General features: G+C 39.9%; 1 protein-coding gene across 2 annotated transcripts in view; it reads right to left on the bottom strand.

Moving 5' to 3' along the window:
• The window catches only part of LOC308092117 (cGMP-inhibited 3',5'-cyclic phosphodiesterase 3A-like), a 92,279-nt gene that overhangs the window by 25,139 nt on the left and 52,309 nt on the right, over positions 1-14,831 (bottom strand). For both annotated transcript variants that reach the window (XM_080437942.1, XM_080437943.1), the window contains exons 4-5: positions 5,018-5,281; positions 1,735-1,919 (exon numbers count right to left, since the gene is read on the bottom strand). In XM_080437942.1, coding sequence (XP_080294068.1) covers positions 1,735-1,919; positions 5,018-5,281 — 449 coding nt within the window. The remainder of the gene's footprint in view (positions 1-1,734; positions 1,920-5,017; positions 5,282-14,831) is intronic.

The following is a 14,831-nucleotide window of genomic DNA, read 5'->3' as shown; positions in this document are numbered from 1 at the left end:
GAATTGATTACATGAAACCGGCACCTGTGCATGCAGTCTCAATCAAGAAACCTGTCTATTTGCCTAACTCCATTCCCAAGCGGCCGCTCTACCGCCTGAGCCACTGCATACATTCTCGTTAAGTACAAAAATAAATTCACTAATCTAGGAACCCATTCAGTAAAAAAAAGTGTTTTTTTTTCTTTCTTTAGTTTTTGTCCCTGGGGGCACCACCTCCTTTTTTGTGTAGAAACAGGAACTCTGTTTGGCTCCTCCTCTTTCTTAGGCCAATTCCCCCCAGGTGCTTCTGTGTCTATTCCTACTTTAATGCAGTGGTGCTGCGAGATTATAAACTGACCAATGGTGGGTAGAGTAGAGAGGAAGTATTGAAAAATGCACATAACCAAGTAAAGCAAAAGTACCTCAAAATTGTACTGAAGCACAGTACTTGAGTAAATGTTACTTTCCACCAAAGGGAGACTGCATTAAAAGCAAAACGTTTCAGCCAAGACCCCAGATTGTACTTTAACTGTTCCACCGTCAAATTATCAAGGTATGTGAAAATACACACCTGCTAACCATTACACACGCACGCACGCACGCACGCGCACACACACACACACACACACACATGTGCGCGCGAGCGCACACACACACACACACACACACACACACACACACACACACACACACACACACACACACACACACACACACACACACACACACACACACACACACACACTTCATCTCCTGCTTCCAGATGCTAGGTTCTAGAACATTTAGCAGAGCTATTTTAATTGGATGCACCAGAGAACCTGGGAACCAAACCGTGCACAACACCTATACCACAGAACATGGGAACCAAACCGTGCACAACACCTGTACCACAGAACATGGGAACCAAACCGTGCACAACACCTGTACCACAGAACTTGGGAACCAAACCGTGCACAACACCTGTACCACAGAACTTGGGAACGAAACCGTGCACAACACCTACACCAGAGGAGATGGGGGAAAAAAATCATCCATGAAAGCTGTCAGTTCCTCCAGGTAACTGCATTCTGTTGTAGAAAGTAACTACCGGTAAGTAGCCTACATGGTTTACTCTTACTTTACTTGAGAATTTCAGTATTTCATTTTCAGGATTCAAATTCAAAAGCATCAAAAGTAGTAGATCTACAAGCTCAAACGCACCACGTTTCGTGCTTGCAGATCTGCTACTCTTTATGCTATTGAGTGACACTATGATCAAGTAGTGCATTCATTTACGAAAAAAAAAAACACAACAAGTTAGAATATGGAGATTTTGGCCGGACAGCAATGATATATAGCTTATACACGTAGCAAAATCTAAGACGACAAAGATGCTTTCCGGGACTGAATGGGTTAAAGCGCTCCTCAGCTCTGAAGGCGTGGTTTACCCATAGTTATAATATATCTAGAGGGCGGATTGCCCCGCCCCCAGCTATTCATTTCAATGAAAGTTGCTCAGTGGCGTTTGAAGCACCCGGAAGTCTGCCGGAGGTACAAATATTGGAGCCAATATCGGAGCCAATAGAGCAGGCCATAGAGTTATGAGCAAGTGCACTAGGGTTCCAAACGGTAGACGCACGTGCAGTAGCATTTTAAATACGGAAGTGTTGCTATCCCAGATTTGACCACCAGGCGACGGCCGCTTCACTGTTCTACCGTGGTTCTGGGGGCTTGGATTTACCTGCATGTGGGCGTGTCATGGAAGGCGGGGTTTACCTGCATGTGGGCGTGTCATGGAAGGGCTTGATGCTGTGGCTGCGCGGGCGCCCGCCCCGGACCGGACCGGATTCACTGGGGACTGGGCCGGGTTCCATGGTGGGCAGACCGGTGGCCGACGTGGTGGTTGTCCATGACGACGAGATGCGCCGGAGAAGACCCGGATGCAGACTCCGCCTTGGACGCTGGACACACACACACACACACACACACACACACACACACACACACACACACACACACACACACACACACACACACACACACACACACACACACACACACACACACACACACACACACACACACACACACATACATTTGTCTTATTATTCTTGTGAGGACATCGACATTTTAAGACAGTGCTTTTATTTTATTTTCAATGTTTTGCTTTTTACCCCTTTTCTATAATTACGGGGCCAGAGCTCAGCTCTGGACCTGTTTTAAGATTGGCAGTATTCTGTTTCTGCCACTTTTCGCAGTTCTGGCTGAACCGTGCTGTCGCTTTTTATGAAACTCGGCCATATGGTAGATGGTCATGAAAAACTATCAAGAAATAAATCTCACAATCTTTCGTCAAAAGGTGGCGCTATAGCACTCAATTGAAAATGCCAACTTTGAACAGGTACAACTCATGCCCTGTTTGACCTACAGCCATGAAACTTCAATACACATTATGCGTCTACTCATGATGAACAACTTTCACACTCTGACTTTTGAATTCTGACCTCTAGATCTCCCACCATTTTGAATTATATGAAAAACTGTTAAAACCTATCTCTTCCTGGGATTTTTGAGTAATCTGCACGAAACCTCTTACACATGAATTTTGGACCTATGCCGACTCAACGATGCAGCGGATTTTCCATAAGTGAAAAAATTAAGCTTTAATGAGCCAATGAATGTTGAAGTTTTATCACAATTATTCATCTGCCCCTAACACATACATGCAGACTCACATTTCTTTGAAACTTTGGGGTAATGTTGAGGGTCATTCCAAATATCACTGAAACCAATCTTACTCCAATTGGTCAATTGGAGTAAGATTTTTTTTAAATGCAAACTTTAAACAGGCAAAAGTCATGCCTCGTTTGGCCGACAGCCATTAAACCTGCTATCTCTTCCTGGGATTTTTGAGTAATCTGCACGAAACCTCTTACACATGAATTTTGGACCTATGCCGACTCAACGATGCAGCAGATTTTCCATAAGTGAAAAAATTAAGCTTTAATGAGCCAATGAATATTGAAGTTTTATCACAATTATTCATCTGCCCCTAACACATAAATGCAAACTCACATTTCTTTGAAACTTTGGGGTAATGTTGAGGGTCATTCCAAATATCACTGAAACCAATCTTACTCCAATTGGTCAATTGGAGTAAGATTTTTTTTTTAAATGCAAACTTTAAACAGGCAAAAGTCATGCCTCGTTTGGCCGACAGCCATTAAACCTGCTTACACATGTGCCTTGACTCATGAGGAACACATGTATCACGTTGACACTTAAACCCAGGATTTTTCAGCTATTTGCGTGAAACTGTATCATCTCTCTGATCTCTTTTTTCACAGATCTTGTCTGTTGGTCCAATGGCTTCTCCCTTAAGCGAGTGCCTCACGACCGCAAGGTTGCCGATTCAAGCCTCACTTGATGCAGACTCATTTAAATTGAATTGCAAAAAACATGACTGTATCAATGAATACATGTGCAAACGGTAAAGATAACATGAAATGCTTATTTGAGAGGGTATGTTTTTGCAATGTATGACATACTTCATTCTGAAAATAGCCGATCTACAATCTCAAAACTTTTCAGATAGCAACGTGTTTCTGAGCTTGTAGATCGGCTGGTTTCACTGGTTCACTTTTATCTTCCACAGACAACCTCAGCCTAGACAACGCTATAGCACTATAGGTAGTGTTGCAGCCTGTCAATCCCAAGGTTGAGTGTTTGATTCCTGTTAATGGCAACAGGTTGAGATGTCCAATAAATCCATTCTGCTTCCATCTCTCTCTCTTCAATCTATTATGTTTCCATGTCTCTCTCTCTCTTCAATCTATTCTGTTTCCATGTCTCTCTCTCTTCAATCTATTCCGTTTCCATGTCTCTCTCTTCAATCTATTCCGTTTCTATGTGTCTCTCTCTCTCTCTCTCTCTCTCTTGAGGGGCGGCCATAGCTGAGTGGTTAGTGAGCCCACCTAGGGAGCCAGAGGCCCTAGTTGCCCCAGGTACGATTCCAGGCCAGGCCAGCAAATGCGTCGATGAAATGAAATTTCTCCCTGAGCAAGCCTCTTAACCCCTAATTGCTCACAGGCCCTCATTGGAAACAAGACCACAAGGACTTTCATGAACGGACCTGTTAAAGGAATTATCCTTATCTCTTCAATCTATTCCGTTTCCATCTCTCTCTCTCTCTCTCTGTGGGTGAGAGGTGGCATTGCAAAAAACATGACTTTAAGCTCAATCTTCTATGTTTCAATGGCTTATTGTGCATATTACTTATAGTTTTGTCTCTCTTTTAATGTATGACATACTTCATTGTGAAAATAGCCGATCTACAATCTCACAACTTTTCAGATAGCAACGTTTTGTGAGCTTGTAGACGGCTACTTTCACTAGTTTTCGTTCCGAGGAGACACAAAAATGCCTTTATTGGTAAATGGTTTGTGAACCAGTGATCTAGAGTAGTTCGAGACACAGAGGCCTGGTTCAAAATGGACGGAAATACTTATAAATATCAACAGACACTAACAGGGAGGCCATATATCTAGCTCAATGAGAAGAAAGGCAGTCTTGGAGTCCGTAGGTCGCTGGTTCGATCCCTGTCCACGACAATGTATTGAGGCAATCATGATTTGGCATTATTCGGATAACACATAGTGTTTCTTTAGGATAGGCTTAGGCGTTGTTTTACTGAGGTTAGGGTTAGTGAAGGTTTAAAATGCTCATGTTAATAGCATGGTCTTCTTTCTCTCAAGTTCAGTCTTCTATGTTTCAATGGCTTATTGTGCATATTACTTGTCATTGCTTCTTTCTTTTTTCTCTCTTCATTCCCTGGCCCTGCTTATCGCTGCTTGCAGCTATATTTTATTTTGTTGTTTTTGTCTTTTTTTTTCTGAGACTGTGATTGGTTAAGCCACAACACGCCTCCGTTTCTGAGCTAAGCTCAGCAAAGAAAAGTGAGTAATAAAGCCATTTCATGACGTCTTTAAGTTCCTATTCATCAGTATCGCAGTGAAAACTGTTTTATAGTTAAGTCACCTCGTTTGCGTTGCGTTCTCACCTGTCTCCTGTCTCCTCCTCCTCTCTCGGGGGGCGTGGCCTCCTCTCCGTCGGAGCAGTAGGCGTGCTCGCCCAGGTGCAGCAGGGGGCCGAGGCGCGCGCGGTGCAGCGGCTGGAAGCTGAGCTGCGTGCTCAGCAGCTTGCTGACGGCGAGCAGCGTCGCCCCCGTGTGGGCTGGCAGGGAAGGGTCCGCCAGGAGGTCCGTGACCAGGCCGTGAGCCTCGCCCATCACGGAGATGTCCACCAACACACTGGTACCTGAGGACTGTACAGACACACACACGCACACACACACCGGAAATTAATGCTATTGGTTGGGTAGCTTGTCAATCAAGAGCAGGGCTGGGGAATGAATGCTATTGGTTGTGTAGCTTGTCAATCAAATCATGCCGCCACTCCTACAGCATACCCTACTTTATCATCGACTGGAAGCATATAGTATTTATGACAATGTTTATTAAGGTAATAAAATCTAATTACCTTAATAAAAAAGTCTAAAGTTAGGCAAAAACCCACCCACTTGCATTGAGAGTTATCCCTCTCAGAGTTATCCCTCTCCCTGCTGGTGTGCATTGACACCAGCAGGGGTAAAACTATAGACAATTGGAAGTAGCCTACTCCAGTAAAGTAACAGAACCTCAAAATTGTACTTAGGTAGGGTAAGTGATATTTTTTGGTTAAAACAAAAAGTATTTTGTTAAAAGGTTAAAGAACTATATTCTGATAATAATCATTGCTATAGAGTGTTTGTTCAGTAACGGGAGTCTTCCCGTCTCTCCAGCTCTTTAATAAACAGAAAACACATTTTCCGGTAGGTGTCAAAATCTCAGCCAATCAGGAGAAAGTACCCATTTTTAAGCTTCATTTTTATAGTGTTCCAGTTCCAATTTTGCCTTCTCATTTCTTAGTGTCATCACTTCCAATTTCGCTTGCTTAATCTATATCCTGATTGAGTTCTCTATCCTGATAGGATAAAATTGGAAATGAAACTGAAACTGAAACGAAAATGCATTTTCTGTTTTATAAAGAGCTGGAGAGACAAGGAGACTCCTTTTACTGAACAAACACTCTATAGCAATGAGTACTATCATAATATAGAGCTATTTAACACTTATTTTAACCAAAGAAAATCACTTACCCTACCTTTAAGTACAGTACTTGAGTAAATGTACTTTACACCACTGTTCAACCATTAATCAATCAACCATTAACCATTTTTCTTGTGAGGACCCTCACAAGTAATGCACGCACGCAAGCACGCACGCAAGCACGCACACACACACACACACAAAAAATTCAAAGGGCTTTATTGGCATGAGAAAACATACGTTTACATTGCCAAAGCAGAAAGCACAATACAACAATACAGCAATACAATCAAAACAAAAAAATGTACATTTGAAAGTCACACACACACACACACACACACACACACACACACACACACACACACACACACACACACACACACACACACACACACACACACACACACACACACACGCACACATGCACACACACACACCCCACTGGCTACTCTAAGCCTTATATGGCTGTTAGCACGCTAGCAGACAGACGTGCTAAAACAACTGCATTTCACAAAGTCCTCTAAACATTTAGACGTTTGCAGCTCAGAGTCGTAAAGCAACGTTCAAACACATCAGCCGGACATTTAGCTCAGACGGAACCTCTCCCTCCGCTGTATAGCTCCGAGATGAGGTTTCCTGCCGTTTGCGGTCGACATTGTCGCACATTTTCCACTTTACATGTTTCTTACCCCTTTCTGCACATCGTATCCAAAAAGTAAAGCATTTGCGCCACTCTCTCAGATGTTTTAAGTTCTAGCGGAACATAACAGCTTCCAACGAGTTGAAGAAAGTATTTAATTTGCCTCGGTTTTCATCCGGTTACATGTTTTTAAGACATTGCGCAAGAGTTGCGCCCGTAGAGATAACATTACTGATTACCCTACTGGTCAAATGTTGAATTGCATCTTCTAATGCAAAATATTATGGAACCGGATGAAAACCGAGGCAAATTAAATACTTTCTTCAACTCGTTGGAAGCTGTTATGTTCCGCTAGAACTTAAAACATCTGAGAGAGTGGCGCAAATGCTTTACTTTTTGGATACGATGTGCAGAAAGGGGTAAGAAACATGTAAAGTGGAAAATGTGCGACAATGTCGACCGCAAACGGCAGGAAACAACGAGGAACCTCATCTCGGAGCTACATAGCGGAGGGAGAGGTTCCGTAGGGGCTACCGGACATTATGACAAATACTTATCCCATTAAAACAGGGAAAGCATCTGTGTAATTTTTGATTTTTGTTGCGTTGGCTATTCAAAAAATAGCAGATATACAAGCTCACAGTGTGTCACTTCGTGCCGCGCTGCGAGCTTGTACATCTGCTGTTTGTTAGTGTTTGAAAAAATCGGATTTCTTTTTTATTACAGAATAGTTTGAGAACTACTGATTTAGAAGGCATTTGTAGAATCGGCCTCAGGTCTTAACCGATTAAGACCGGGAATGCATGTGTGTCGTTTTTAGAATATTTTGGCTATTCAAAAATAGCAGATGTACAAGCTCATAGCGCGGCACAGAGTTAATTTTCTTGTAGCTTGTAGATCTGCTATTTTTTTTTATTGAGAAAATGTGTGCAAATCTTTGAATTTATATATTTTTTAAGCAAACATTTGTAGCTCAAATCTTATTGCTTCTGGGGGATTCTACAAATGTCTTCTAAATCATTTTTCCCCCTTTTTTTTTAAACTTATGTTGCTACAGTATATATCAGTGATTCTTCAACCTTTTCATGTTAAGGACCTCCCAAAATGATATGTATTTGGCCACGGACCCCCCATCTGAAAATATTTTCTTCCAGGGACCCCCAGAAGCAAAGATTTGAGTTAAAAATGTATACATATATTCAAAGATTTTAACACATTTTCACGATTCTTATTTTTTTTATTGCAGATCTACAAGCTCATAGCGCGGCACTCGGTGCCACGCTATGAGCTTGTAGATCTGCTATTTTTGAATAGCCAAAGAAAGCTAAAAATGACACAGATGCGTTCCCGGTCTTAATGGTTTAAAGGAGTAGTTCACCCAAAAAATGGCTTATTCTTTATCAATTACACACCCCATGAAGCCTTGAATTCATGGACATTGTTTTTTTGTTTTTGTCGCATTCTTTAGCCAAAAATTTGATAACCGGGTCATCAGAGACTGAGTGGACTCTTTGAGTAAGAGACTCTGCCGGTCATCAAATAATTGGCTTAGGAATGCAACAAAAACCAAAAAATCTCCATGAATTCAAGGCTTCATGGAGTGTGTAATTGATAGAAAATAAGTCATTTTTTGGGTGAACTACTCCTTTAATCGGTTAAAATATGGAGATACTTTAACTAAGGTTTCTACCTGGCAGCGGCGTTATGTTTTTATTATCCATGTTTTGAACCATATTTTGGATAAAAGAGCAACATCTTGAATTTAATAGCATCGAACTCATAAGCAAACAAATATATTTACAATATGTATATATATTTCTTTTTAAGCATAATGGTCTCTGTCGGATGTTTTCGAAACACTGTATGTCCAAAACTGCTTACTCTTCAGAAGAAGAAAACATAATTCCAATGGATCCGATGTAGTTATTATTTCTTGTTAATATTTGTCATTGGTTACACACACACACACACACACACACACACACACACACACACACACACACACCTACACACACACACACACACACACACGCACACACACACACACACACACGCACACACACATGCACACACACACACACACACACACACACACACACACACACACACACACACACACACACACACACACACACACACACACACACAATCCTTTTAGAGCTAAAGAACTAAACCGAAAACCTCCCTCCTCTGAAATATCTAGATATTATGTAAACTATGGTCTGCTTATATAAGTGTTTCTCTGCCAAAACATGGAGCCACAACAATTCTGTTCAGTTTGAAAGCTCACGTTATTGCCTAAGTAATTGAACCCATTTTCTTTGTTCGAATGTCTAAATTAATTTCAATACAGCAATGCATTGATATGAAAATCAAAATGGTCTTTGTTCTTAAATACTTAAGTATTTGAAAAAGCATGTACTTTTGAATACTTCAGCATTCAAAGCCTAGCACCCACGGAGAAAGCCTTGGATGAAGTGGTTAAAATGATTGTGATGCTGTAAGTAAACTAATACAGCATATCCCCTGGGGGAACCCCACTTTGAGAAACCACTGCCCTATTTCCTTCATACCACTTGTGTAAAGTAAGTGTAAGTGAAAGTGGTTAAGTGTGTGTATCAATACTGCAATGTAGAAATACTCTGTTACAAGTAAAAGTCCGGACTTCAAAATTTACTTGAGTAAAAGTACAGTAGAAAGTACTCATTATGCAGAATGTCCCATTTCACAAGTTTTCAAAATGTATAAACGTCTTTTGAAAATAGCTGATCTACAAGCTCACAACGCGTCTCAAAGCGACACGTTGTGAGCTTGTAGATCGGCTATTTTCAAATATCCAAAGTATATAGGGATGTAGTGGTTAATGCATGGTTTGTAATACTAATACAAATCTACAAAGTAACTCGTAACTAAAGTTTAAAAAAAATTGTAGTGAAGTAAAAGTACAATATTTGCGTCTCATATGTAATGGAGTAGAAGTAAAAGTATTGAAAATTGGCAATACTCCAGGAAAGTAAAAAATAAATACCTCAAAATTTTACTCAAGTACAGTATTTGAGTATATGTACTTAGTTACTTTACACCACAGTTTTTTAAATACATATTGAAGGAATGCAAAGTATTAACAAGAGCTTGTGACTAAATCATAACTACATTGGATCCATTGGAACACAGGTTCTGTTTTCTTTTTACATCTCCTGGAGACAGTGTTGATTTTGACAGCACATTTTGATTTAGTTTTAGTCATAGTCTTTTAAATAAAATTCAATTTAGTTTTAGTCATATTTTAGTCATCTGAAATGTTTTAGTTTAATCAGGTTCTAGTTGACTAAATACCATAAGATTTTAATCGACTAAATCTACAGTTGATTTAGTCGACTAAAATGTATTTTGGCGGTGAAGTGATGGCGTCGTAATGGCTGATTTTACACTTATTTGCATGCTGAAAATAGCCGATCTACAAGCTCACAATCACTGCGACGCGTTGTGAGCTTGTAGATCTGCTATTTTCAGAGTGCCATACCCGAGCGCAACCAAACATAAAATGACTTATATTTTAGTTCTACTGGATCTCTTCTCCACTAGTCCCTGTTAGTTCCCGTTATAGTCTCGATTTTATTTGTTGACGAAATTGTCAATAGATTTAGTCTTAGCTTTAGTCATCATACCTTAGTTTTTATTTAGTTTTTGTCAGTGAAAAAAGGTAGTCGACCTTTTTTTGTATTGCAAATTGTATTGCAAATAGTGCTTCCATGTCTTTTCTACATAAAGTATTCGATCAAAAATCAATCAGACAAACATTTTTCGTCATCGTTTCAGTCAACGAAATCAACACTGTCTGGAGAGTATACAAGCTTTCCTCCTGACAGAGACTATGTTTATTTACCAAGGAGATGAAGGATGTATTCTGGCTTGAACAACAGAAAACACATTGTTCTTGTCTAACGAGGATAATTAATTATGGTAATTGATGATGACTATTAATGGGCCGTTCCTGACAGAGAGGCCATGCAGCATGTTTGTCATTTTTTAGAGATGGTTTCATTCTGAGAGGTTTGAACCTCTGAGCAGGGGTGGAAAAAGTACTACATTTCTTTACTTAAGTACAAGTATCAATACTGCAATGTAGAAGTTACAAGTAAAAGTTTGGTACTCAAAATCTACTTGAGTAAAGTGTAAACAAGTGTAAACATGTGTCGGCATCAACATATACTTAAAGTACCGAAAGTAAAAGTACTCGTTATGCAGAACGTAAAAAGTACAATATTTGCCTCTTGAGATGTAGTGGAGTAGAAGCAAAAGCTAAAGTATTGAAAATTGGAAATAATCCAGTAAAGTAAAAGTACCTCAAATGTGTACTTAAGTACAGTACTTGAGTAAATGTACTAAATTGCTTTCCACCTTCTGCCTCTTCTTGAGTGTGACTCATGTGGTAAACATTCCACCATGCTGAGAGTCAAGAGCCATGGAATCAGTTTGATCCACATGTTAAACTTCATTTTAGATTTCTTTGGCTATTCAAAAATAGCAGATCTACACCGAGTGCCGCACTATGCATGAGCTTGTAGATCTGCTATCTTTAAAAAAAAAATGAAAATGTTTGCAAATCTTTCAATATATATATATATATTTGGATCTAAATATTTTACAAATGTTCAATCAGAAATAAAGAAAATGACACACGGATGCGTTCCCGGTCTTATTGGGTTAATGCATTGAAAAAAATAGCAGATATACAAGCTCACAGCGTGCCACTTCTTGTCGCGCTGTGAGCTTGTATATCTGCTATTTTTTGGACGTTTTTGAAAAATCTTGAAAGTGTGAGAACTGCTGATTTAAAGGGCATTTGTAGAATCAGCCTCAGGTCTTAATGGGTTTCAAATATAGCGGATATACAAAGCTACAAGCTTATACTTCTACTCCACTACATCACAGAGGGAAATGTTGTGTTTTTTACTCCAATGAGACGTAGCCTGCGAGTTAGTTCAGGCAGCATATACTCGAGAGGTTACATACTGCGGCTATGCGGGTGCATACAGAGTTATTACAATACTATTACGCAGTCTTACGTCAGAGCTGTCGTCAGAGCTGACGTGACAATCAGCTGACCAATCAGCGGGTTATTTAAGCTCACCTCGGTCTTCGTTCATTCTCTGCTGTCATTTGTACCCCTGGTTGTTGGAATGCAACTGTTACTCCCACCACCACCCCAGCACCACCAGTGGGCTCTGCTATTGGTTCTGTTCCCCATGGGGGGTTGTTATGTATGTATATCTATCTCCCTGCTCTTAATGGTTAATGATGTCTGTATGATTGTACCGAGCAGGGAGAAAAAATATTGCAGAGCCGAACGCCAAGATAAATTATTATATACACACTTGTATTCACATTCATAATAAAATATTGGTTCAAACTATTCGTGAGTTATCTGACTGAACTACAATTATTTGAAAACTTTTAATATTTTTTGTGTTTTGATGGTTTCATTCTGAGAGTGTTTTACGTCTGACTCATGTATAAACATTCCATCATGCCGAGTCAGAACCATGATGTATCGGTCAGTCAGTGGTGGAAGAAGTACTCACATTTTTTACTTGAGTAAAAGTATCAATACCAAACTTAGAAAAGCGCTATATATATATATATATATATATATATATATATATATATATATATATATATATATATATATATATATATATATATATATATATATATGTATCTGAGCCATGCATCAGTTTCACAAAGCTAAGCATAGTTCATTCTCTCCGTGCATGCCTGAATGCAGGGACTGCTATAAATGACTGTGATGACAAACATGATCATGTTTAAAATATGTACAGTATTGTGTCTGTTTATATGTGGACTGATGATGTAATTCAGAGCCAAATCCAAAATACCTCAACTCTGTTGACTTACATACTTATAACTCATATACATTGGCAAAACAGCAGTGTTGTGTTAAGGGACTGTCGGGCCGCAAACACAGGGGTGGGGGGGGGGGGGTGTACAAACAAAAAGAGGGACGCGGTCAGCATTCCATTCATAAATGTAAGTTTGCGCATCCAGGTGCTTCATTCACTATTTTGTGAGTAAACTTGAGTAAAAGTACAAAAGTGTAGAAAACTACTCAGAACGCATCCCTACACATTGTGAGCTTGTAGATCGGCTATTTTCAAATGGCCGAAATTAATATAGGGTTGAAGTGGTTAGTGTATGTTTTGTAATAATAATCAAAATCTACAAAGTAACTAGTAACTAAAGTTTTCAAATAAATGTAGTGGAGTAAAAGTACAATATTTGGATCCAAGATGTTGTGGAGTAATAGTAAAAGTATTGGAAATTGGAAATGCTCAAGTAAAGCATAAATACCTCAAAATTGTACTTAAGTACAGTACTTAAGTAAATGTACTTTGTCACTTTCCAACACTGATGCTTATTGTCATGGCAATGACAACGATCCGTTGGCTGTGATCCAGCTGTGTGACACGCCATACGTGATCTCGCCGAATTTGCCGTTGCTTTGAAATGACACTGGGTTGAGCGTAGTGCATTCCGATCCTATGAGGCCAACCCGGTCGATTAGTCCGTCCTCGCATCTAATCCTTTCCTCCTCGCTGGGGGCAGGACTAAGGCGCGAGTGGAGGACGCGAGGAGAGTGAGCAAGTGTGGAAGTTGGGGTATTGGAATTCAGCTTGAATAAGTCTGTCTGTCTGTCTGTCTGTGTGTCTCTCCCCTCCCTCCCTCCCCCTCTCTCTCTCTCTCTCTCTCTCTCTCTCTCTCTCTCTCTCTCTCTCTCTCTCTCTCTCTCTCTCTCTCTCTCTCTCTCTCTCTCTCTCTCTCTCTCTCTCTCTCTCTCTCTCTCTCTCTCTCTCTCTCACTCACTCAGTGATGTAAAGTAACTATGTACATTTATTCAAGTACTGTACTTAAAGTTGTACTAGGTAACTTTTTCAAAAAAACTAAAGTTAAATTAAATCTTTTGTGAGTGGCAAATGTTTCACAACACCCACTCCATGAATTTCACCCGCGAAAGCCTTTTATAAACTATTTTCTATTGAAACGGTGGCGGGGGTGTCATTCCCGCGAAAATGACGTCATCCGGCCGGAAAACAGAAACGGAAATGCACCGGTTTCCTGTTTGGCCAGGAACTACCGCGCTATTAACAAAAAGGAATCTCACGCTGTTTTTAAGACATTATAGGATTTGAAGATGGAAAAACAACAGCAAAAGAAAACACAGCTCACGGTAACTAATGCTCCACTGGCTTAGAGAAACGATCCGCAGATAGTATAAAACAATTAAAAGAACGCTTTTTGAAATGCTTCCATCATCCGGTGAAAACAAATGGAATTCTGAGTAATCCAGGACTACGCAAAATACATGCAGTGACGGTAGTGACCAGCAGAGGTTGCTAAAAATCGTTATTTGTGGACCTGCCTTGTATTGCTTTAAGTACAATTCTGAGGTACTTTTACTTTTCAGGAGTATTTCCAATTGTCTATACTTTTACTTCTACTCCACTACATCTCAGAGGCAGATATTGTACTTTTACTCCACTACAATTATTTGAAAACTTCAGTTACTAGGCTATTTGAAAATAGCAGATCTACAAGCTCACAACACGTCGCATCGCAACATATGAGTACTTTTACTTTTCTCTCTCTCTCTCTCTCTCTCTCTCTCTCTCTCTCTCTCTCTCTCTCTCTCTCTCTCTCTCTCTCTCTCTCTCTCTCTCTCTCTCTCTCTCTCTCTCTCTCTGCCAAGTGTACTTTCCAGGGACAGATAGCATCAGGTGGTTGCAGTTACAGTAAATTCTGTAAAGATTTGACTAAAATATGCACCGGTGGAAAAGTAAGTACACGTACGAAATGTTTACTTTACTGGAGTATTTGCAATACTTTTTACTTACTCCACTAACATCTAAGAGGCAAAAATTTTACTTTTTACTCCACTACGATTATTTGAAAACTTTAGTTACTAGTTACTTTGTAGATTTAGATTATTAATACATTTGAAAATGTACCAGATCTACAAGCTGACGCTTGTAGATCTGCTATTTTCAAATGTTTAAAAAAAAACATTT

Source organism: Gymnoscopelus braueri (assembly GCF_963280865.1).
Source record: "Gymnoscopelus braueri genome assembly, chromosome: 9".
Lineage (NCBI taxonomy): Eukaryota > Metazoa > Chordata > Actinopteri > Myctophiformes > Myctophidae > Gymnoscopelus > Gymnoscopelus braueri.
This window is presented reverse-complemented; position numbering and strand designations above follow the sequence as displayed.